Here is a 22,301-nt window from a genome sequence, read left to right as displayed (position 1 = left end):
ACATATGCTGATAGAGTAATAAAATGGGGCCAACAGAATGGGGCAGAGGAAAGACCTTCCATGTGGTCACTGTGCTCAGAAGTCACACACACACACACACACACACACACACACACACACACACACACACACGCCTGTGAAGGATTTACCTCCTCTTTCCAGGAAGTGCCTGAGTCAAGTGGAAACTGAGCCCATTGTACTTAATAATTCATATTTTTCAGTTTTCAAAAGTCTTATAAAGTTGTTTTATAGTAACAAACATCATTAAGTCACCTGAGTTTCTTCTAACCCTTCAACCTTTTCAGGAAAACACCATGCCCTGATGAAACACCCAGAAGGCCAGTTGGATTACAAAAGAGTATCTGAAGTCCAGTTTGGTCCTCCTTACCCCCGTCTCCCACACCTCAATGCCACCCTAGGGCTCCCTGGTCTTTAACACACTGATTCAGGTGAAAGTCATTCAGAAAGCAAGTCTGCTTTTGTCTTTCTGCCGAATAGGATTTTAACTTGGTGGGTTTTATGGCCTAAGATGCTTTGGGAGGTGCCTAATTTTTATCATTTTACTTTATTCATGTTATCTACAAAGGACCACTTCGACAACAACCACCTTGCACCCATAGACTTGCAATCATTTTTTCATGGGAAGTCTTTGCCAGTGCTTGTATTCATATGGGTACAGCGATTCAAACCTGGGTCTACTGAAAGACCAGCAAGAACCCTTGATGGCTGAGCCATGTCTCCAGTCCATTCACTTGTCACTCTTGCTTCAGAAGGCATAGTTAGTATTTATTGAATGACTCTGCAAGAATCTTAAAGCCACATGTTGTAGGAAGACATCATTCCCAGACATTTTTGGGGATACAAGGTTTCACTATGTAGCCCTGGCTGGTCTAGAACTTGCTAGTTAGACCAAACTGACCTTATACTCACAGAGATCAGCCTGCATCTGCCTCCTGAGTGCTGAGATTAAATACCATATCTACCTTCACAGCCACTTTTTAAAGAATTCTCAACAACCTTCACATTTGTGCCCAACCTTTGAATTCTCTTTAAGGCATACATTATGCTTTTATTTCCAAACTCTGTTTCTTATTTGGGGTCTTCCTTTTCATCTGATTCTGTTTATCTTTCAAGAAAAAAATTATAAAGAGATTTTATAAATTATATCCCCAACTGTAAGATGGGAGATTGAAAAGTTATTGGAAGTATGAGATACATCTAACTTTCCAACATCAAAAAAAACTTGATCATCTCAACTCATAAATCCATTTACCTATGAAAGTGTAAATGTTCTTCACATTCTCGGTTACTAGAAAACATCAGAATTGGAAAAGACCTTGAATTCTACTAACCACCATCCCCATTCTGCAAGTAAAGGAAATGATGCGCAGGCGGGATGAGTGACTCAGTCAGAGCTTGGGCTGAAAACAATGATGCTTTCATTCACAGGAAGGGAAAAATCCCACTTCAGAATGTTCTCTTTCAAGGGTTCTCTCAAGTGTTTTGTGAGCTGTTTAGCAGCTGACAATATTCCAGTTAGGGAAACAAAGGGAGTTAATTACAGGCTTCAAATATGTGTGCTATTATTTTAAGAAAAAATATTCTCCAGATGTTTCCACCTCCTTTGAGAATGGAAAGAGAGGAAATGAGCTTAAGGTCCAGCAGAAGAGATCCCGATTAGATATTAGGAAATCTGTGAGGTACTGTAATTGGTTACTCAGAAATTGTGCAATCTCCTCTAGAGAGCTGTTGGAATGTGGTGCTTATCCATTCATTTCAAGGGGTTATGTGTGTGGCCCATTTTGGTGGCAAAACCTAATGGACTTCTCAAGTCCTGCATGTCCCACAAGGTCATGTTCTGCCTGTAACTAGTTGATGGGGTTGTTGTATGCTCTTAATTATAATGGAATTTGGGGTTGTAAGGGAAACATACAACTCAAGCTTAGATTTCATCGGTTCTGACATTTGTAGATGGGCAGATGAATTGAAATCATTAAATGTGTATTGAGTGATCTTGCCCAGTATATCTATTGGATTGATTGGCCAGTATCTGATGGGCTTATTTATTTGGGTTCTGTTATATGGTTCAGCAATGGTTCAGCACATTCCCCTCACAAGTGGCTTTGTAGTGTCATAAATAACTGGTCCTAAGAACAAAAGGTATCAAATCCAGTTTAAGATTTAATTTTATAATGCACAACTTCATTTGTTTCAACCAACAAGAAGGCTTGCTTGTTTGGAGGACAAAATTAAGAAAAGTGAGTATGTAGTTAGATGGATCTATGCCTCAAGAATGAAGTGGAGATATGGTGCTCCTAGAAGTAACCAACAGGAGTTTTAAATTTCTACCTTTAACTATAACAAGGATAAATTTACAGTTCTGAATTTCAGAAAAATGATCCATCATATAAGTACAGGATGGGGAGTTAGCAATTGAAAGAATCTAATAGTTTTAATAGTTCTACAGATCCTGGCATGATGGCGAATGCCTGTAATGCCACCACTTGGGAGGGAGGAGGTGAAGGCAGTAAGATCAGGAGTTCAAACCCATCCTTGGCAAATTAGAAGCCAGTCTAGACATGATACTCTGTCTCAAAAAAAAAAAAAAGATAAAATAAAATAGACCTAACAAGTGAATTAATTATGAACTGATTAACAATTAATAATCAAAATGATTATAACTTTGCTGTGCACTGCCCCTCTACTCCCCAACCATTCCAAAGTTTCAGTTTTCTCATTTATAATCAATAATTTTTGTTCAGAGACAGTCTGGGCACAACATTGAATGATTCCCCAAAGATAATGCAACCCCACAAATGGATTCCATTTTCAGATCTCAGTGTGTAGAAAAGAAAAGGGGTGATTTACTATATATATTCTGTAACAAACATCTGAGATGTATTAGTTCTTCTTCACAGCTGCTGCACCAGGGAGTATCTTTTTCACTGAGTCACCATAAGCAGCAATAAATGCTACACAGTTAACCTGCTCTGAATTCCCTAGAAGAACAAATATGCTCCCTTTATTGCTCACAGTTGTTTCTGTCTTCCTTTAGAACCCGGGTGTGAGCCCACTCAGAGGCTCAGTTCCCAGTAAAGTGGGTTTTTACAGAGCATGCTCTTGGTGAAGGGTGACCACCAACTCTATACCTGCCTCTCCTTCTCCTGCTTTGTGCTTCCTCTATACCCATCACCTCATTCAGATTTGTTGTGCCCACATCAACGCATAATCCTCAAAGTGTTCAAAACACAGTTCTCATCTATAAGTTAAACAAAAGTCAAAATTTTATTTAACGTGCTGACCAAGTTGATTTAAAATAAAGTTTAAAACCTTAATTTTTTAAAATCAACACATAAAAATAATATTGATAATATGCTAAATTAGATTAAAACTGGTTAGCAGTATAAGATTAAAAAAAAGAACCCCATAAGAACCCCATAGTCCCGAGAATGCAAATCAATATCAATTGTGAAGAAATGTATATCTGTAGTACTAAACTATTATACAACAAAGTTTAGATCTCTGGTTAACCATTGGAATGGGCAAAAGATGGTCACGTGACCTTTTATTCTCCCCCCCTCCTTTTATTGAAAATAGATTCTTTTCTCATATAATGTACTCTGATTAAAGCTTCCCTTCTTTCTACTCCTCCTGGTTCCTCCCCTCCTCCACTCTCATCCAGATCCACTCCCTTTCTGTCTTTCATTAGCAGAGAACAGGCTTCTTAGAGATAACAACCAAACTGAACAAAATAAAATTTAACAAGATAAAACAAAAGTCATCACATCAAAGTTGGACAAGGCAACAAACAGAAGGAAAAAGAAAAGTCCAAAAACTCTTTGATCTGCAATGCTGTCCTGCCTACAAAATATTCTGGGGCAAGGTGGCACAAAGCGTGTGGCAGCAACCAACCAACATCCAATTGACTTAAGGCCTACTCCACAAGATGGAACCCATTGCCAACATTGCTTGGGTGACCAAGAACCAGAAACTAGATAGCCCAGAGACCTAGGGTAAAACCAAATATTATTGGTCATATAGTCACACATTAATATAAAAATAAATAAATCTATTTTTTAAATCTTAGTATTGAAATAATTACTCATAATTTACTTCCCATTGATGTCTTCAACTATCATTCCTTCCAGTTTTCCCACTTCAAGTGATTCTTGAGTGCTTTACTCCAATGCTATGCACTATGTGATGTGTTCAAATGCCCATGTTGTTATCCTAACCTCCAGTATGATGTTGGAAGATGTATGGGAAATGACAGGGTCACAAGAGCTAAAACCTTTGGAATGTGATTGGTGCCCTTAGGAAAGAACCAAAACAGCTCTTCCCCCTTCCCCCACACGATGGTAAAGTACAAAGATTGACAGGTATGAACCAGGAAGCAGTCCTCCCCAGACACCTGTCATCTGGCATCTTGATCTTGAACTTTGCAGCCTCCAGACCTCTGAGCTCTGTTGTGTATAATACCTAATCTGAGGCATTGCATCATGGCAGCTCTGGTGAACAAATGACAACCTACCTACCGTGTATTTGCTAGACAAACCTGAGTAGATAGAGACACCTGCTTGGTTTTCTCTACATCACTTGTATTCAATATTCAAACTTATTTTAACTTTTTATCACCTGTCAATACTAGAAATATAGTTCAATAAGGTCCCCCCACCTGCAAAAATTAAATCCCCCAAATAACCACACAGAGACTTAATATTAATTATAAATGCTTGTTTGATAGCTTAAGCTTGCTTTTCTTTAGCTCTTATAACTTAAATTAACCTATTTCTTTTCATCTATGTGCTTCCCTGAGGCTTGTTTGCCTCATGAACATGCTCTCCATCCTGCTCATTCTGTAACAAAGACTGTAGGGTGCCAGTCCCTTAATAGCCTTTTCCTAGAGTCCATGGAAAAATCTAACAACCAGCTGAGGAATCTAATCTTAAGGATATCAAATGAATCTACATACATGAAACTCTTTAGTCCATTCACTTTATTCTTCTGAGTCAGTTCTCTCTCTACACAGCTTCTTTTCTGCTCTCATATTTAGCTCCTTTCTTGCCTGATTCTCTCGACCTTTTTCTGCTGTTCTCTCCAAGTTCTATCTTAATTCTCCATCTAGTTCTTTCCATTTTCATTCTTTCCTATCTGGCCTTTTCCCATCTAGTTCTTTCTATATTAATATCTTAATTCTCCCCCATCTTAATTCTCTCTCAAGTGTCTGAGGTTTTCAGTTATATACCCATGCAATCAGCAATACTCTGACCAAGGCAAGGTCACCAGGCTTGAATTTTTTCAGGGTCAAAAGGAGAGATAATAAGATCCACACAAGAAATAGTAATCGTTGGCTATCATTAGCAACACAAAAGGAAAGTGACTAATGGGGAATGAATCAACTAAGGGCTAAATTCATTTAATAGATCTAAAAGGGGAATTTATGTGCTCAAACTATATTCTTAGAAGTGGTTAGGTAAAATGTTAGGATTCTATAAGTCATCAAATCACAAGTGCAAATGAAACTGCCATTTTTTCCCTTGGTTCCGTGTCTGTCCAAGTTTATCTTGGTTGCATCCATCATTTTCTGGCAGGGCAGGAGAAATGTACTCGGTAACTAGGCAACCTATGTCAGAGCTAGATGTACCTGGTATATAAAAGCCTTTTTGTTCTGAGTTAATTGTTAAAGGGACATCTTTAGAACTAGAGATAACACTTGAATAAAAAGGAGGGCTAAACTTAATTAGCACATCTGACTGGTATGGGCAGTTGTCTCAGTGTAAATTTTTACCTTCTCTCGGTAATTAACACATAGTCAGAATGCTTATCTACAGTCTATCCTGGGAGGTCTGAGATGTATCTCAGATAAAATACTCTTGTCTGGAGATGGTCCTGGCGTGATGTAACTAATATATTACACCATAAACATGTATATATGCACAAGACTAACTTTGATACAGAGCAAAGACTGAAGGTTAAATATTTAAATAGTCTTTTATATAGCAACCCCAAATCTCACAAGGATAAATGTACAGAGGGTATGCTTAGAGCATCTAAAATAATACATATCATGGTAGTCTTGTGTGTACATTACAGGTCACATAAGGAAACTCAAACTCATTCCAACCTTGTCCAACTACAGGGAACATTCAGGAAGCTATTCAAAGTAATGAGGATTGGCAAATCTGACACCAGAGTAAATGACAGCCTTGGTTCAACTGTTCTTTTTTTGTCATATTTAATGAGCATATTTTAATGGCCATCAATGCAATATTGTCATTATTGCAGTTAACCTCTCATTTACTTTGGCTAGTATTCACCTTTGAAAGTCTTTTGCTTTTCAGTTGGTTTTAGTTTGTCTTTTTGGTTGTGCTCCATTAGTAATAACTTACATTTAAACAGTGCCTTTCAGCTTACAAAGAATTCATATTATTATTTGTAACAGCTCTGAGCGTAGTTAGAGATTATAATTTCTGTGTCATGGGTAAGAAAACTGAGACTCAGTGAAGACAAGAGACTTCTCAAGTTAAGTATGGAGAATTGCAGAGATAAAAGTCAAACCTAAGTGTCTTGAGTTCGAGAGTGTATGTTTCATATGGAATGAGAGCCATCACTTATGGTCCATCCAGCTAGTAAAGATAATGATAATATCCTCATTAGATATTATCTTCATTTATACACATTTACACACACACACACACACACACACACACACACACACACACACACACAAATCATGAAAAAATAGCAAGGAAAGTAAATAACAGAGAAAACTCAGAGCATATTATTGTGCTCCTATCCCCAGAAAGGGAAGAGAGACAAGAAAATCCACTACCATCACTTCCCAGCAGGGCTTCTAAGCCAGCTTCTTCCCTGCAGGTGTTCGTATATTGTAGCACATCTGGTCTTCTTTGAGTTATATGAGAGAACCACCATACCACTTTGACCACCAAAACCATCCTTGGGGACCAGAAGGAAATTAGTAGGGATAAGTCAGGCGGTAAATTCTAACCAGGGCCCCTCCATAAATATTGAAGTTAAAACTGAGCAAAGTTTACTTAAATAAAGAGCCAGAGAAACAGCAGAGGGCTGGCCGGGAGAGGGTTTGAGAGAACGGCCAAGCCTCTGAGAGGGCGTGTGAAAGGAAACTGGGTCCTGCCAAGCTCTGGGAATTCACCTGGTCTTTTAGGCATTGTGTTGTCTTCTGGTTTCCCAGCATTTCACAAGTGTGTCCCAGTTTAAAGATGATATAAGTATAAAACGACACATCAGCTGCATTGCTGAAAGGACAAAGACCAAGCATGCAAGTCCATTACTAAAGATAACACCACACGTTTAAGGCTTGATAATGGAATTCATTCACCCTGAAGGCTAGAATTACATCCTAATGAAGTCCTGGTTTCTTCGTTATCAGATATTATCACATATTTCTGGTGTGAATTAACACGTTCAGCTTTCTGGAGAGCACCTAAAGATACTGAATATTAAAATCAGGCAGGATTTCAAATTCAACTAAAACATGTTTTTAACAGATGAAGACCTGGAAGGGATTTGTTTAACTATTCATATCTAGACAAAAATACAGGTGCAAGCACCAGTCTCAGAAGGAGAAAACAGCAGTGTGGATAGAATGCTGTATTTGTGTTTTAAAGAAGTTTATGTTGCATTGCATATTTGTAAACCATCTCTGGGGGAAAAAAAAAACAAAACATGGAGGAGCAATGGGAAATAAGAGTTGATGGGAAGTTTATTCTTTTTTCAATGCACATTGCTACTCCCTAAAGGTGTGTGCCTCTATCATTTCCAGTGCAGCTTCCTGAGGCCGGGATTCATTGACCATATTATATTTAACCTTGTATTTCTCGGGTGGGTCTAGCACTGTTTCCGATAGGAAGATAATAAATTATGGCTGAGTTTTTTACAGCAGATGTTCTTTCACGCCTAAAATAAGTTAATATTAATAAAAATAAATCAGTACTCATTTTATGGTTCTTTCCAAATGGCTTCTAGTAACCGCTTAATCATTTAGTGGGGCTGAACATAACAATAATATCTGACTCCTCTTACCAGCCCATGTCTTCCTCAGACACTTGAAATAAACAGTTCTTCCTTGCAACTATCCTGATTTGTATCTCGGAGAATGCTTTATAAATCATTTTAATGGTTAGTGTACTTCAATTATTCCCTGGGGAGATGATTAATTTGTATATTTATAAAAATGAGAGAGCAATGAATTTTTTTGATAGGAAGTCACATTAAATATTCTTAGTTTTGTTTTTTGATTGTATGTTGTTTCTTTCTTTCTTTCTTTCTTTCTTTTTTTTTTTTTTTTTTTTTAATTAACCAATCCTTCTGTATTCTGTTCAGACTCCTGGCATTGCCTTTGACCTGAATGTCACAAATTCAATGCCAAAGCCGAACACTATAATCTAGAATTAAGTTAGATAGAATTGTAAAGAAAAACTCCCATGAAAACAGAAGTTAAATTAGATGTGCACCAGCCTTTTTGAGGTATCCCAGGGCATAGTTACATTAAAGATTGTGAGACTGTTGCTGCTTCTCATGCTCCAGCATTATGACACACTCTAATTTTCAATTAGTCCTTTAATCAGGTATGTGAGCACAGCAGGAACTCAGGGCCAGCCAGTACAGGTTCGGCAGTGGTGGGGGTGGGGAAGCACTGAGCAGACTTCCCAGTGTGCTATGCCTGCCCCCTGGTGTCCATTTTCTCCCATTACATTTTTCCTGGGCTGTTTGGTCTCCAGCCTAGGGTGTTACCAAGCAGAAGTCTCCTCAAGCTGGTCTTTATAAACAGATAACTCCCCACCCCATTTAAATTTATTCTGTTAGTGGTTGACTTGCAAAGAGCACCATCAAATGGCTTAGAAACAGTCTGTTCTTGTGAATAGTCAGACATCTCCTTCTATCTTATTTATACAACTAATTTGGTTTGTAAATTCCCTTCCTTTCATAAAACTTCAAAGATAAACTTTAATGGACTCTGGCTCCAGTTAGCCAAATTCTGAGCTAATCACTTCATCGTGTTTAAATAGAAGAAAAAGGAGGACATAATTATGACAGTGATTTTTAAAATGACCTCCTGGCACTCTCAAATGGAATTCCCTCTCCCTGTAGTTCCCGGTGTTGCTTTCACACTTATTGTGCATTCCTACTTACGTGTATTTATGACCCATCAAAGCTTCCAGAAAAGCGCTTAGCAGATGAGCAATCTCTGCTCCTGCCATAGACCAGACATGTTTAACTGTTTCCAGTTAGAAGTCCAGCATCTATCAACAAGGTCTACACACCACCCAGCTGGAAAACTGTCCTATTGAGCAAAGTTACAACTGTCCGAGTAAAAGTGAATTAAAGTGATAAAATCCAATTTCTCCCTCTTCTAAATTTAAGGATTGCTGTAGCTCCTCCATTGCCAACCAGGGTTCAAGTTTGTTGTTCTACAGTCCCCAATGCATCGCTTTGATGACATGGTCCCAAGGGGTCTGGTCCATTTCCAGGCAACATGTTGGCAATCCAGCCAGCAAGGAGAAAGAGACAGAAGAGCATGCTTCCTGCCTCCAAGGAGCCTTCTAAGAAGTAGCAACTAGTACAACTATATTCAATTGGCAAAATCCGGTCATATCATCTCCCTGAATGTCTTCATCCTAGGTTGCTCTATCCCAAGCTAAAAGTCAGGTTTTCTGATACTATGAGAAAATCGCAGAATTGGTATTTGGAGACATTAGCAATCTCTGAACTGTATTGCACCAGCTGCCTTCATTTGACCTAGCCAACTCCTCTGGCGTTTGTTCTAATTTTTATGAAAAGTTGGCATCTTGCCGGGCGGTGGGGGTGCATGCTTTTAATCCCAGCACTCGGGAGGCAGAGTCAGGCGGATCTCTGTGAGTCTGAGGCCAGCCTGGTCTACAGAGCAAGATCCAGGAAAGGCACAAAGCTACACAGAGAAACCATGTCTCAAAAAACAAAAAACAAACAAACAAACAACAAAGTTGACATCTCGATTCCATTGTCCTTCCTCTCTCCTACAGTTCTGACAATGAAGACTGTGGTTGTGCCCACTTCACCTAACCTTCTGTCTCTCAGCAGACAACATCAGTCCCTCGGCCTGCAGGTCCTCACTGTGTTGATGTGTTCCTTTCTCCACAGGTGATGGCTGTGCCGCCCAGGCCTCTACAGCTGCTGGAAGTGCTGCTCACCATTTCCCTGAGCTCCTTCAGGCTCACTCAGGCTGGTGCCTATTATGGAATCAAGCCGATGCCACCTCAAATTCCCCCTCAGATACCACCGCAAATTCCACAATACCAGCCCCTGGGCCAGCAAGTACCTCACATGCCTTTGGGCAAAGATGGCCTTTCCATGGGCAAGGAGATGCCTCACATGCAGTATGGCAAGGAGTACCCACACCTACCGCAATATATGAAGGAAATGCCCCCTGTGCCAAGAATGGGCAAGGAAGTGGTACCCAAGAAAGGCAAAGGTAACAAACATCATTTTGCACAGTTTCAAAATAGCAGCTCTACAAACTCCTAAAGTATAGAAATTAGGGGGGTGGGGACTGCAATTCAGAGACTTTTATTTTTAAATTTATCATTGCTGTGAATCACAAGCGATTCTTGCAAAGTTCAAATTTAAAGAAAGATACAGGGAAAAGGCCTTCAGGTAAGGTTACCCAATTCCAAGTGGTCAACTCTAAAATCATATAGGGGGGGCTGGAGAGATGGCTCAGAAATTAAGAGCACTGAATGCTCTTCCAGAGGTCCTGAGTTCAATTTCCAGCACTGACATGGTGGCTCACAACCATCTGCAATGAGATCTGGTGCCCTCTTCTGTATACATAATAAATAAATAAATCTTAAAAAAAAAGATTAAGCTGAAATCATATAGATACAAGCAACACTAAACAGACACAGCAGGTTTTACTTATATATTTATGCACTATATATATGTGTGTATATGTATATATATATATATATATATATATATCCATAATTAAAGAAAAAGAAGCTATGTGTAGGGGAGGGATGGGGAGCATATGGAAGGAGCTAGAGGGAAGAAGGGAAAAGGGAAATGATGTAATTATATTTTAATTTGAGAATAAAAATTAATACTGAAGTTTAATCCTCAGTATTAATAAAAAGTTAAAATTATAATTTATATTTGGCTTTAATATTTTAGCTATCATCAGGTTGAACAAAGCATATTTAACCACAGACTATCCTTAAACATATGATTAATTTATTTAAGCATTCACTGGCTATCTAGTGAATACCTGGTTGGGTTTAGGCTCTGAGCTCATTGCATGGAGTTCAGGGAGCAGCAGGATGAAACTATAGGGTTAAAGGAAAGTGACAAGTCAGTCTTCGGAGATAAGAAAACAGTGTTCTGAGGAACTTATATAAGAGAAAAATCAAATGAAAACATTTCACAGACTAGGTGCTACATGTAAGAGTTTTCAGTTCTGCTCTAAGATACACAAGTCAGTCAACAAACCATCAGGAAGCTAAAAGGCACAGAAAAATTTCCCATCACTTCCTAGAACTATGTATTAGGTCTATTACACCTACAAAGTACCCATTCCTGTGAGATACTTTCCTGTAAATTCTGCGTATCTGGAGTTCTCAGACACCTAGCCTGGGTGGGGAAACAGGAGCAGCAGAGCAGCAATCGCCATGAGGGGTGTGGAGGTCATCCCCACTGGCCCCATGACAGTGCAGAAGCCTCCCTCCGTTCTGGAGAAGTACTGGATCTGACACTAAGAAGCCTAGGTGCCTAGCACCCAGAAATCAAAGAAACCTATTCATTCACTTCCTTGGTCTTTAAAATAAGACCGTTGAGAGACTCCGTGGCAGGAGAGCTAAAGCACTGAGGGGTTTTGTGTGGCCGCAGCTGTCAGTCATTCCAGATGCTCAGATGGAGTGGAATGGGTTCTGGGCACTGTGCTAAACACCAGGGATCCCAGACCAATAAGAGGTGATGCTTCAGGGTGGTGGCAGATGCCTGTAGTCAGGAGGTCGTGGCAGGAGGATCACAGAATGCAAGGCCACCCTGGGTTCCATGGTAACAGGTAGTGTCAAAAAATATGTATATATCTATAATCTAGATATACATATACATATACATGTACATATATATATATAGAGAGAGAGACTCTTTCTCAGACTTTCCCTTGATTACAATTTGCTTACTAGTGTGTGTTAATGTAAGTATTCCTTGTATTTTTACTCTCCAGGAGCTGGTATACCATTTAGGAAATCATCTAGGTCAGTGGTTCTCAATCTGTGAGTCACAACCCTTTTGGGTATAAAATGACCCTTTCACAGAGGTCGCCTATGATCATTGGAAAACACAGATACTTGCACTTACAATTCGTAACAGTAGCAAAATTACAGTTATGAAGTAGCATTTTGTATTAAAGGGTCCCAGCATTGGGAAAGTTGAGAGAGACACACCCCAGGTCTTTTTCCCCCTCCTTTCTTGCATGGCCTGCCTGGCTTCTGGTACATCTTGTCTGTCTGTCTGTCTGTCTGTCTGTCTGTCTCTCTCTCTCTCTCTCTCTCTCTCTCTAGATAGGATATCTTCTTTAATTTTTTTCCTTTATTTAAATTTATTATATTTGTGTTTTAATTTTACACATCAGCCATGGGTTCCCCTGTCCTCCCCCCTCCCGCATCCACCCCCACCTTCCCCCTAGCCCCTCCCCTCCATTCCCATGTCCTCCAGGATCAAGGCACCCCTGGGGATTCATTTAAACCTGGTGGATTCAGTACAGGCAGGTCCTGTCCCCTCCTTCCAAACTGAGCAAAGTGTCCTTGTGTAAGCCCAAGGTTCCAAACAGCCAGCTCATGCACTAAGGACAGGTCCGGGTTCCACTGCCTGGATGCCTCCCAAACAGTTCAAGCTATTCAATTGTCTCACTTTTCCAGAGGGCCTGATCCAGCTGGGGACTCTACAGCCTTTGGTTCATAATTCATGTGCTTCCATTCGTTTGGCTATTTGTCCCCGTGCTTTTCCAATCTTGGTCTCAACAATTCACGCTCTTACAGTCCCTCCTCTTTCTCGACAGTTGGACACCTGGAGCTCCACCTGGGGCCTGGCTGAGGATCTCTGCATCCACTTCCATCAGTTATTGGATGAGAGTTCCATCATGACAGTTAGGGTGTTTGGCCATCTGATCACCAGACTAGGTCAGATCAGGCTTTCTCTCGACCACTGCCAGCAGTCTACAGAGGATGTATCATTGTGGATTTCTGGGGACCTCTCCAGCACTCTGCCTATTCCTGTTCTCATGTGGTCTTCATTTATCATGGTCTGTTATTCCTCGTTCTCCCTTTCTGTTCTTGATCCAGCAGGGATCTTCTGCTCCCCTAAGCTTTCTTTCCCTCAAACCTTGCCCTTCATTACTCCACTGTTGTCCAGGTTGTTCATGTAGATCTCATCCATTTCTCTGTCATTGGGTGATCCCTGTGTCTTTCCTAGGGTCCCATTTTCTAGGTAGCCTCCCTGGAGTTGTGTATCAGTCTAGTCATCTTTGTTTTACATCTAGTATCCTCCTATGAGTAAGTACATACCGTGTTTGTCTTTCTGAGTCTGGGTTACCTCACTCAGGATGATTCAGATGATTACTGGTATCTGAGAAGAATATGACACCCAAGGTTTTCTCTTGTTTCCTGGCAGTAGTTCTGCAAATAGCACAATGATCAGACTTAAAAGCCACTTATAGTTGAAAGAAGACTTTGGACCATGCTTCATGTCTTCATTCCCCACTGCCCCCAATAGAATGGATCCTACAGAGTTGCTTGCCTGCAAAGCACAGCATATGCTCACATGTGCTCTGTATTTCAGTAACAAGGTATCTGAGCTTTCCCAGCTCTTCTCTCATTATGTGGTTGTATTATTCTGGCTATCGTCATAGGAAAGCAGGTATGCCGGCCGCTTAAGTGACTTAGTCAAAATCTCATGCCACAGCCAGAAAGATAAACAAGGTTTCCTGTTTCTAAACCAAGCATCTCTCCTAGTCTAAACTGTAAGCCACCCTAAAATATCTATTCACTTCTCTTGTCCAAACCTAAATTTCTAAGAAAAGTAATTTCTTCAAAAATGTATATTTGAGGCTTGAGAAATCTTATAGCATGTCAGAGACACTAAGCAAATCCATTGGGTTGAGACAGAAGTAGAGAGATGTTATCAAGCCACATACAAAACAAAAAGCTTTCCTTTTTCCTGGGTCCATGGGAAAAATGATTTTCATCACCGGTATTTCAGCAACCGAGGAAACATTATTTAGTCCTACATTATTAAATTAAATGTAATACAAGCCAGTCAGGCACAAATAGACATATACCATGGGTCTTACTAACATGCAGCATTATAACAATGTACAGAGGCAGAGAATAGAATGCTGGTCATTCTTACAGCAGACAGTAAGGGGTATAAGGAGTTGAGGAGAAGGTTAGATGGTGAAGACAATAGTCAAGAGGTGCAAAGCTTCAGGCAGGCAGGCAGAACATGTGGTAAATACAGTTAGCAATAAATTACGTATTTCAAACTAAGAATAACTTCAAATGCTGTCCCCACAAAAATAAATATGAAAGGTGACAGAAATGTTGATAAGCTTGGTTTAATTATTCCACATTTTATTAATAAGTTGTACCATCACTTTGAAACCCATAAACATACCATGTAATTTCACATTTTATAATGAAATCTTTCGGTTGATAAGATGGTCATGGAAAAATACAATATAACTTCAAGTAGAAATTTTGAAAAATAAAAAACGAGTGTGACTCCAGCAATCTCTAACGTGCACAGAAATGTGTACCTTAAACAGATGAGATGAAATACCATGCCAAGTATATATCTCTGCTTTGTGGGCTCAATGGTGATGTTTGTTGTTGTTGTTGTTGTTGTTATTGTTGTTGTTGTTTTTCCTTTCAGTATACAACTTCGACCTTCCCAAATTCTGTATAATGAACACACAACAGTACCTTCAACTTTTGCACTTGGAAAATTTTTGTTTGGATATTTTTTGGCTTTTAAAATTTAGCCAGGGATGACATAAGCATCTGTATATAAGAGTTTTCTAAACAACTCAGACACGTCACAGAAACTGCCAGCTTGATTTCCCTTTAAATACTGGCCCCATACAGTGTTGGGAAGATGAACATATTCTCTCGTCTTCCCTTGTGATTCATAATAGGCAAAGGTGTCAAAATTAAGTGACTGTTATTGCCTCCTTCAAATAAGAGCTAACCAACCTCCCGTTCCTCCTTTCTCTACTTTTCTAGGAGAAATACCTTTAGCCAGTTTGCGAGGAGAACAAGGTCCACGTGGAGAACCCGGACCAAGAGGACCACCTGGGCCACCAGGTTTGCCAGGTCACGGAATGCCTGGAATCAAAGGAAAACCAGGGCCACAGGGATATCCAGGGATTGGGAAGCCGGGTATGCCCGGAATGCCTGGGAAGCCAGGAGCCATGGGAATGCCTGGAGCAAAAGGCGAAGTTGGACCCAAAGGTGAAATCGGCCCTATGGGAATCCCAGGACCACAAGGACCTCCAGGGCCTCATGGACTTCCTGGCATCGGGAAACCGGGTGGGCCAGGGTTACCAGGGCAACCAGGAGCAAAAGGTGAGAGAGGGCCCAAAGGACCACCAGGACCTCCTGGTCTTCAGGGTCCCAAAGGAGAGAAGGGCTTCGGGATGCCAGGCTTGCCAGGTCTGAAGGGTCCTCCAGGTATGCATGGCCCTCCTGGCCCAGTTGGGCTGCCAGGAGTAGGAAAACCAGGAGTGACAGGCTTTCCTGGACCCCAGGGTCCCCTGGGGAAGCCAGGCCCTCCAGGGGAACCTGGACCACAAGGTCTTATTGGTGTACCAGGAGTTCAAGGACCTCCTGGGATGCCTGGAGTTGGAAAGCCTGGCCAGGATGGGATCCCTGGCCAGCCAGGATTTCCAGGTGGTAAAGGGGAACAAGGACTGCCAGGGTTGCCTGGACCCCCAGGCCTCCCAGGGGTTGGAAAACCAGGATTCCCAGGACCCAAAGGGGACCGGGGCATTGGGGGTATTCCTGGATCTCTTGGGCCAAGAGGGGAAAAAGGACCAGTAGGTGCTCCTGGAATGGGGGGTCCCCCTGGAGAGCCCGGCCTACCTGGAATCCCAGGTCCCATGGGCCCTCCAGGTGCTATTGGTTTCCCTGGACCCAAAGGAGAAGGTGGGGTTGTAGGGCCACAGGGTCCACCAGGTCCCAAGGGTGAGCCAGGCCTCCAAGGCTTCCCTGGGAAGCCGGGTTTTCTTGGTGAAGTTGGTCCCCCTGGCATGAGGGGTTTGCCTGGTCCTATAGGACCCAAGGGGGAAGCTGGGCACAAAGGGTTGCCAGGGCTTCCTGGAGTTCCAGGGCTGCTTGGACCCAAGGGAGAACCAGGCATACCCGGGGATCAGGGTCTACAGGGGCCCCCAGGGATTCCAGGGATTGTAGGACCGAGTGGCCCTATTGGCCCCCCTGGGATTCCAGGCCCCAAAGGAGAACCAGGCCTCCCAGGGCCTCCTGGATTTCCCGGTGTGGGAAAACCAGGGGTAGCAGGACTTCATGGTCCCCCGGGGAAACCTGGTGCCCTTGGGCCTCAAGGCCAACCTGGCCTTCCTGGGCCCCCAGGCCCTCCAGGGCCCCCAGGACCCCCAGCTGTGATGCCCCCTACCCCGCCACCCCAGGGAGAATATCTGCCAGATATGGGACTAGGAATCGATGGAGTGAAACCTCCACATGCCTATGCGGGCAAGAAGGGCAAGAACGGGGGCCCAGCTTATGAGATGCCTGCGTTTACTGCAGAGCTGACTGCACCTTTCCCACCGGTGGGGGCCCCAGTGAAGTTTGACAAGCTGCTGTACAACGGCAGACAGAACTACAACCCGCAGACGGGCATCTTCACCTGTGAAGTCCCGGGTGTCTACTACTTTGCTTACCATGTTCACTGCAAGGGAGGCAACGTGTGGGTTGCTCTCTTCAAGAACAACGAGCCCATGATGTACACATATGACGAGTACAAGAAAGGCTTTCTGGACCAGGCATCTGGGAGTGCAGTACTGCTGCTCCGGCCCGGAGACCAGGTGTTCCTCCAAATGCCCTCAGAACAGGCTGCCGGACTCTACGCCGGGCAGTATGTCCACTCCTCCTTTTCAGGATATTTATTGTATCCCGTGTAAAACAAAGAAAAGAAAAGAAGAAAAAGAGAGATTTAATAGAAGAAAAGAAAATGACATTTAAAAAAAAAACCAATTGAAAACAATGCTTCAAAACACTTATGTAGTTGGAAAGTTATATTTAAGTGAAAGTTTGGACCATCATGTACAAATAAAAACTAAGATGCATGTTTAATACTGTGCACAGCAGATTGTACCAGGATGATGGGACAGATTTATGGATGAAATACAGACACCTGTGTTGTACCCACTGGACTCATATTAGCTGTTGCATGTTATATGATTTCATAACCTGCTTATTCAAATCAGTCAAAATATGTCAGTCTGGAAGGTCATAGTTAATGAAAGTCACATATTCCTTGTGCTCCATTAAAAAAACGTTTTTTGAATATGCCTTGAGAGGTTAGTGGTGACAGTTACATACTGTATTTATTTGCATAATTTCCTCTCTCTTTGTGCAGATGTTTTGCTGTGGGATGTTGGAGAGTTGTTCTGTGGTGCAAAGACCATGGGAATCTCTAGTCCAAAGGATATTTCTCCACTTCAGAGGCTGTGCTTTAGCTGCAGGACTATACCTAGTTGAAATTGTGTGTGTGGTCATCCCCAGAAGAGCAGATGTGCCAATGGCCCATTGTGTATTTGCTCAGCACTGTCTTTGCCAAGTACTGGGTGAGATGCTAGTATGTGACACAGGGCAGAGCCCACAGGAATTCAGAACTTAGTTCAGAGCGATTAATGTATTAACTCCTCTAAAGAGTTTCAGTTTGGCATTTCTCTGGAACCTAATTTTCTTTTCTTCTTCCTCCTGTAATTTATAATATAGCCTAAACAATATAAACAAAAATTTTTAAAACCTTCCCTCAAATAGCTTTACCATTTTATGAACCTTTATCATTAATAGTAATGATCAGTTATGTCTACATGCATTAAAAAAATCCCCCTAATCTGCCCATACAACCAATGGTAGTGAAGTTTCAATTTGTCTGTATGTATTTTAGTAGCTGTGATTTTTTTCAGTAACTATGAATTTTAAAGATATGATTTATGTCATCTGAGGTTCCAAAGTCAATTACCAAAATCCAAGCCAGTTATTTTTTTTAATTTGGGAAAAAGACATTCAGAATTAATACAAAATTATTACATTTTAAAGGAGTAATTACAACGTTTGATATGTAAAAGCAGAATGTGTTGCTTCCAGATATTAGGACTAACATTGTAGGGAAATGACTGTTTCCTTTACATCAGCCCATGGAAGAGGTTGCTGGAATGTCATAAAGCAATGGCAGCCCATGCCTATTATGTCACCACACACTCAGCACCACAGCCAAAACAGGTCTGAAAGGAGAAATAAGCTTTTCAGGCTCTCACTAAGGCACATCCTAGGTTCTTTGGGCATTGCTTAAAACACAAACATTTGAAAGTTGACTAGATTTGCTATTAGTTGTTTGGGGAAGTAATGTGGGGCTACAGTGATAGATCTAATCTATGTTTCTCAAACCTTCAGAGTCAGGAATTGAAGAGATAGACATAGACTGGAAAATACACAAATAAATACAGTATAAAACATGGTATATTCCAAATCTGAATTATTTTACCACCACAAATTGTCTTCTCCTGGCTTAATATTTGTCTTTTCCCTTTATGATATACAGGCTCCATTTCTTCTCAAATTTTAAGACAATGAGTTCATTAGCACAAGGTTTCTCATTCACTGTTAATTGTACAAAGCACTTTCGCATCTAAAAGATGTCCTACCTAGCCTTCACTTGCAAAGTAAACAGCATTTCTGTGAATAGCTATCCTTTGGGTTGCTCCTGAGGACACTGGCTTGTAGCTAGTGATTATGGAAGTCCTATGGGTCCCTGGGATCTTTCTACTAAATGGCTACATTGAAATGGTTTGGAGGACAGTCAGGCCAGATGCATTGTAAAGTTGCTTTTATCTGTACATGTATGGTATTTTAGTTTCCATAAAGAAAGACAGAAATTATCTCTTAAGTTAAACCAAATTTCGCTTTTTGAGGTATCTTCCAACTTATTTATTGGTTGTTACTCAATTGCCTGTGTGTGTGTGTGTGTGTGTGTGTGTGTGTGTGTGTGTGTGTGTGTTACCATATATCAGGCATATGCTTCTAAACTTTTAAATGGAGGAGGAGCAAAATCTATGCCAGATACTGTATATTCTACCATGGTGCTAATATCAGAGCTAAATGATACTCCATTTAATTTAAAGAAGAGTTTTAAATAATTATCTATGTACCCATCTTACCCTTTTGAGTGTTGTGCATCATGTTAACACATTAGTGTGAAAACAGATGAAACAACTATATGTTCTACAGTCTAGGGACAGTACTATGATCCCTGTTTAATTCAAACTTAACTAGAGCTTTTCCATATGAAATGGACCAAATTGGCGTTGTTCTTATTTAAACACAGAGTTTTAAGGTAGCATGACATCCCACAGGGGAAAAGAATGTCTGTGGAGGATAATTGTCCTCAAATATTTTACAGAAACAAAGAATGACAAAAAGACCGGTAACTTGTTTGAGTTTCCATGAATAGATCTGAGACTTAATGGCAAATCAATTTTGTATTTAAATTTTTGTACTGATTTGAAAAACAGATCATTAAATATCTTTAAAAGTATGTTTCTTGTCTTGCCTACATCACTCAACTGATACTATATAAAAGAACCTAAAGTGCTTTTTACTCACCCATTGTACTTACTAATCAGCCACTGAACCTGAGGCTAAAAATGATCATCATTTAAACAGGACAGTCCATTCCTTTTCAGTGTAACAACTGTGTAGATAAGCAGTCCAGAGCTCCTCTGTAGCCATGGTCACTACCCCACATCCCTTCTACATTCTTGCTTCTCCACCCAATTGTGTTGGTCTTCTCCTTTGGTGGAAGACAGTTGGCCTACGCAATCACATGCCAGCTGGTGGCAGTTTAGGTCCCTCCTTCCATACCCATTGCCATGAATTTAGTCACATCGTGACAAGTCCATGTGGGATATTATCAGTTCTCAGCAAGCTCCTGCTGAACTAAAAATCAGAAGTCCTGCTCGGAAGGGAGAAGAAAGAACAGACAGTAACACCGTGTCATCACACCCACCATCACTGAAGAAAATGCCTTCAATCTCTGTTCCCTCCAGACAGCAGTCTTCAAACACTCCATTCAATTTGCCGTACTACCAGTACCTTAAGGGAAAGTAGTGGTGAGTGGATTTTCTAGGCAGAAGCACATGTATTTCAATAACTTAAAAGCCTTATAAGCAGCACTGGAGAGAAAAGCATGCTTTTGTGATGACTTATCAAGTTCTGAATGATCAGAGCATCATATCTAGACTATGACAAAGGGGTTGTTCAGATCATTCAAGGAACAAGTATGTACCACCAGTCTGAGTGGTTAACTTGTTTGAACTGTCTTACCAGAAGATCAAGATCACTTCTATCCTCACAAAGCTCAATGAGTTCTGTCTCATTCCACAATCAAAGGTGCTGTCATTATATTACCTGTGGTCAGGACCTATTCAAAGGACTGAGATAAAGGCTCATACTGAAAAGAAACTTTGTCCAAAAGCAAATCAATAGTACAGATCAGAAAGAAATATACCATAAATATTGACAGTGGGTCACATGCATGAGAAAGCACTCAAGGACCTTGGTGATTGTTTGGGGCATCTTTTGATGGAGTTCAAGAGCAGGGGATTATTTACTATAAGGGTATAGCATGAGCAGTTCTTTATTATGATTGATAGATTAGTCACAAAATCATTTTTTGATGTAAATGTACCTTCCCATAATGTCTTAGTTAGGGTTTCTATTGCTGTGACAAAACACCACAACCAAAATCAAGTTGGTGAGAACACAGTTTATGTGGCTTACAATTCTAGATCATCATCAAAGGAAGTCAGGACAGGAACTTGGAACCTGGAGGCAGGAGCTGATGCAGAGGCCATAGAGGAGTGCTGCTTAATGGCTTGCTCCTCATGGCTTGCTCAGCCTGCTTTCTTATAGAATCTGGGACCACCAGCCAAGGGATGGCACCACCCACAGTGGGCTGAGCCCTCTGCCATCAACCACTAATTAAGAAAATGCCCTACAGACTTGCTGGCAGCCCAATCTTATGGAGGCTTCTTTTGTGTTTGGTTGGTTTTGGTTTTTGTTTTGTTTTGTTTTGTTTTGTTTTTGAGACAAGGTTTTTCAATGTAGCCCTAGCTGTCCTAGAACTCACCCTATAGACCAGGCTGGTCTTGAACTCAGAGATCTGCCTGCATGTGCCCCCTGAGTGCTGGGATTAAAGGTACCACCACCAGGCCATGGAGGCATTTTCTTAATTGAGATTCCCTCCTCTTAGATGACTTTAGCTTGCATCAAGTTGACATAAAACTATCCAGCATACATAATGCATCTGATTTCAATCATCTGTATGCCCAAGTATGCATAGGTGTATGGTGGTAAATAGGAGATTCTCCCTAAAGCTTTACTTGAGAACACAGTTTTGTCTTGGTGTGCATGCATACAAAATCAGTTCAGGTTAGATCTGACCTTCCATTTTTTGTACTTTGATGCCTTGGGATTATATTTGAATAGGAATTAAGTGTGGTTGCTTTTATCAGGACAGAAATTTATCTCATTGTTCATAGAAGGGTATGTGTGTAGCTAGATGCGCGTGGAAGTCCAAGGTTGGTAGGTGCATTTTCCGGAGAGAGACATATGTAGAGTACATGCAAGTAAAGGAGCTTGGCTGCCAAGTGCATTATTAGAAGAAGGGAAGGTGTGCATAGCCCAAATCAAGTAAAGTCTCAGGTTGCTAAACTATCCTAAATGATTGCTGTCTCAACTTCCTCAAGGGAAAGTTTTCTCCCTAACTTATTAGAGGAGCTGAAGGTAAAGGGTCAGTCTTTTTGAACTGCTTCATGCAGAGTTGAGGGAAGAATGAATCTCCCAAAGATTCTGGGGGTAGGGGCTAGTGCTCAAATGGATGTGAGGCCAGAACAAGTAGCCTTCCTTCTATCTCTAGGACAGTGGTTCTCAACCTTCCTAATGCTGAGACCCTTTAATACAGTTCCTCATGTTGTGGTGACCTCT

General features: G+C 41.1%; 1 protein-coding gene across 1 annotated transcript in view; it reads left to right on the top strand.

The window, feature by feature from the left end:
- Positions 1–19,851, top strand: part of Col8a1 (collagen type VIII alpha 1 chain) — a 131,949-nt gene extending 112,098 nt beyond the window's left edge. Inside the window, exons 3-4 of the mRNA XM_036204215.1 lie at positions 10,162–10,492; positions 15,300–19,851. Of these exons, the coding sequence (XP_036060108.1) occupies positions 10,165–10,492; positions 15,300–17,209 (2,238 nt within the window). The 5' untranslated portion in view covers positions 10,162–10,164 and the 3' untranslated portion in view covers positions 17,210–19,851. The remainder of the gene's footprint in view (positions 1–10,161; positions 10,493–15,299) is intronic.
- The last annotated feature ends 2,450 nt before the right edge of the window (positions 19,852–22,301 follow it).

Source organism: Onychomys torridus, chromosome 12, assembly GCF_903995425.1.
Source record: "Onychomys torridus chromosome 12, mOncTor1.1, whole genome shotgun sequence".
NCBI classification, from domain to species: domain Eukaryota; kingdom Metazoa; phylum Chordata; class Mammalia; order Rodentia; family Cricetidae; genus Onychomys; species Onychomys torridus.
Note: the sequence above shows the minus strand (reverse complement) of the source record. Positions and strands in the feature narration are given on the sequence as shown.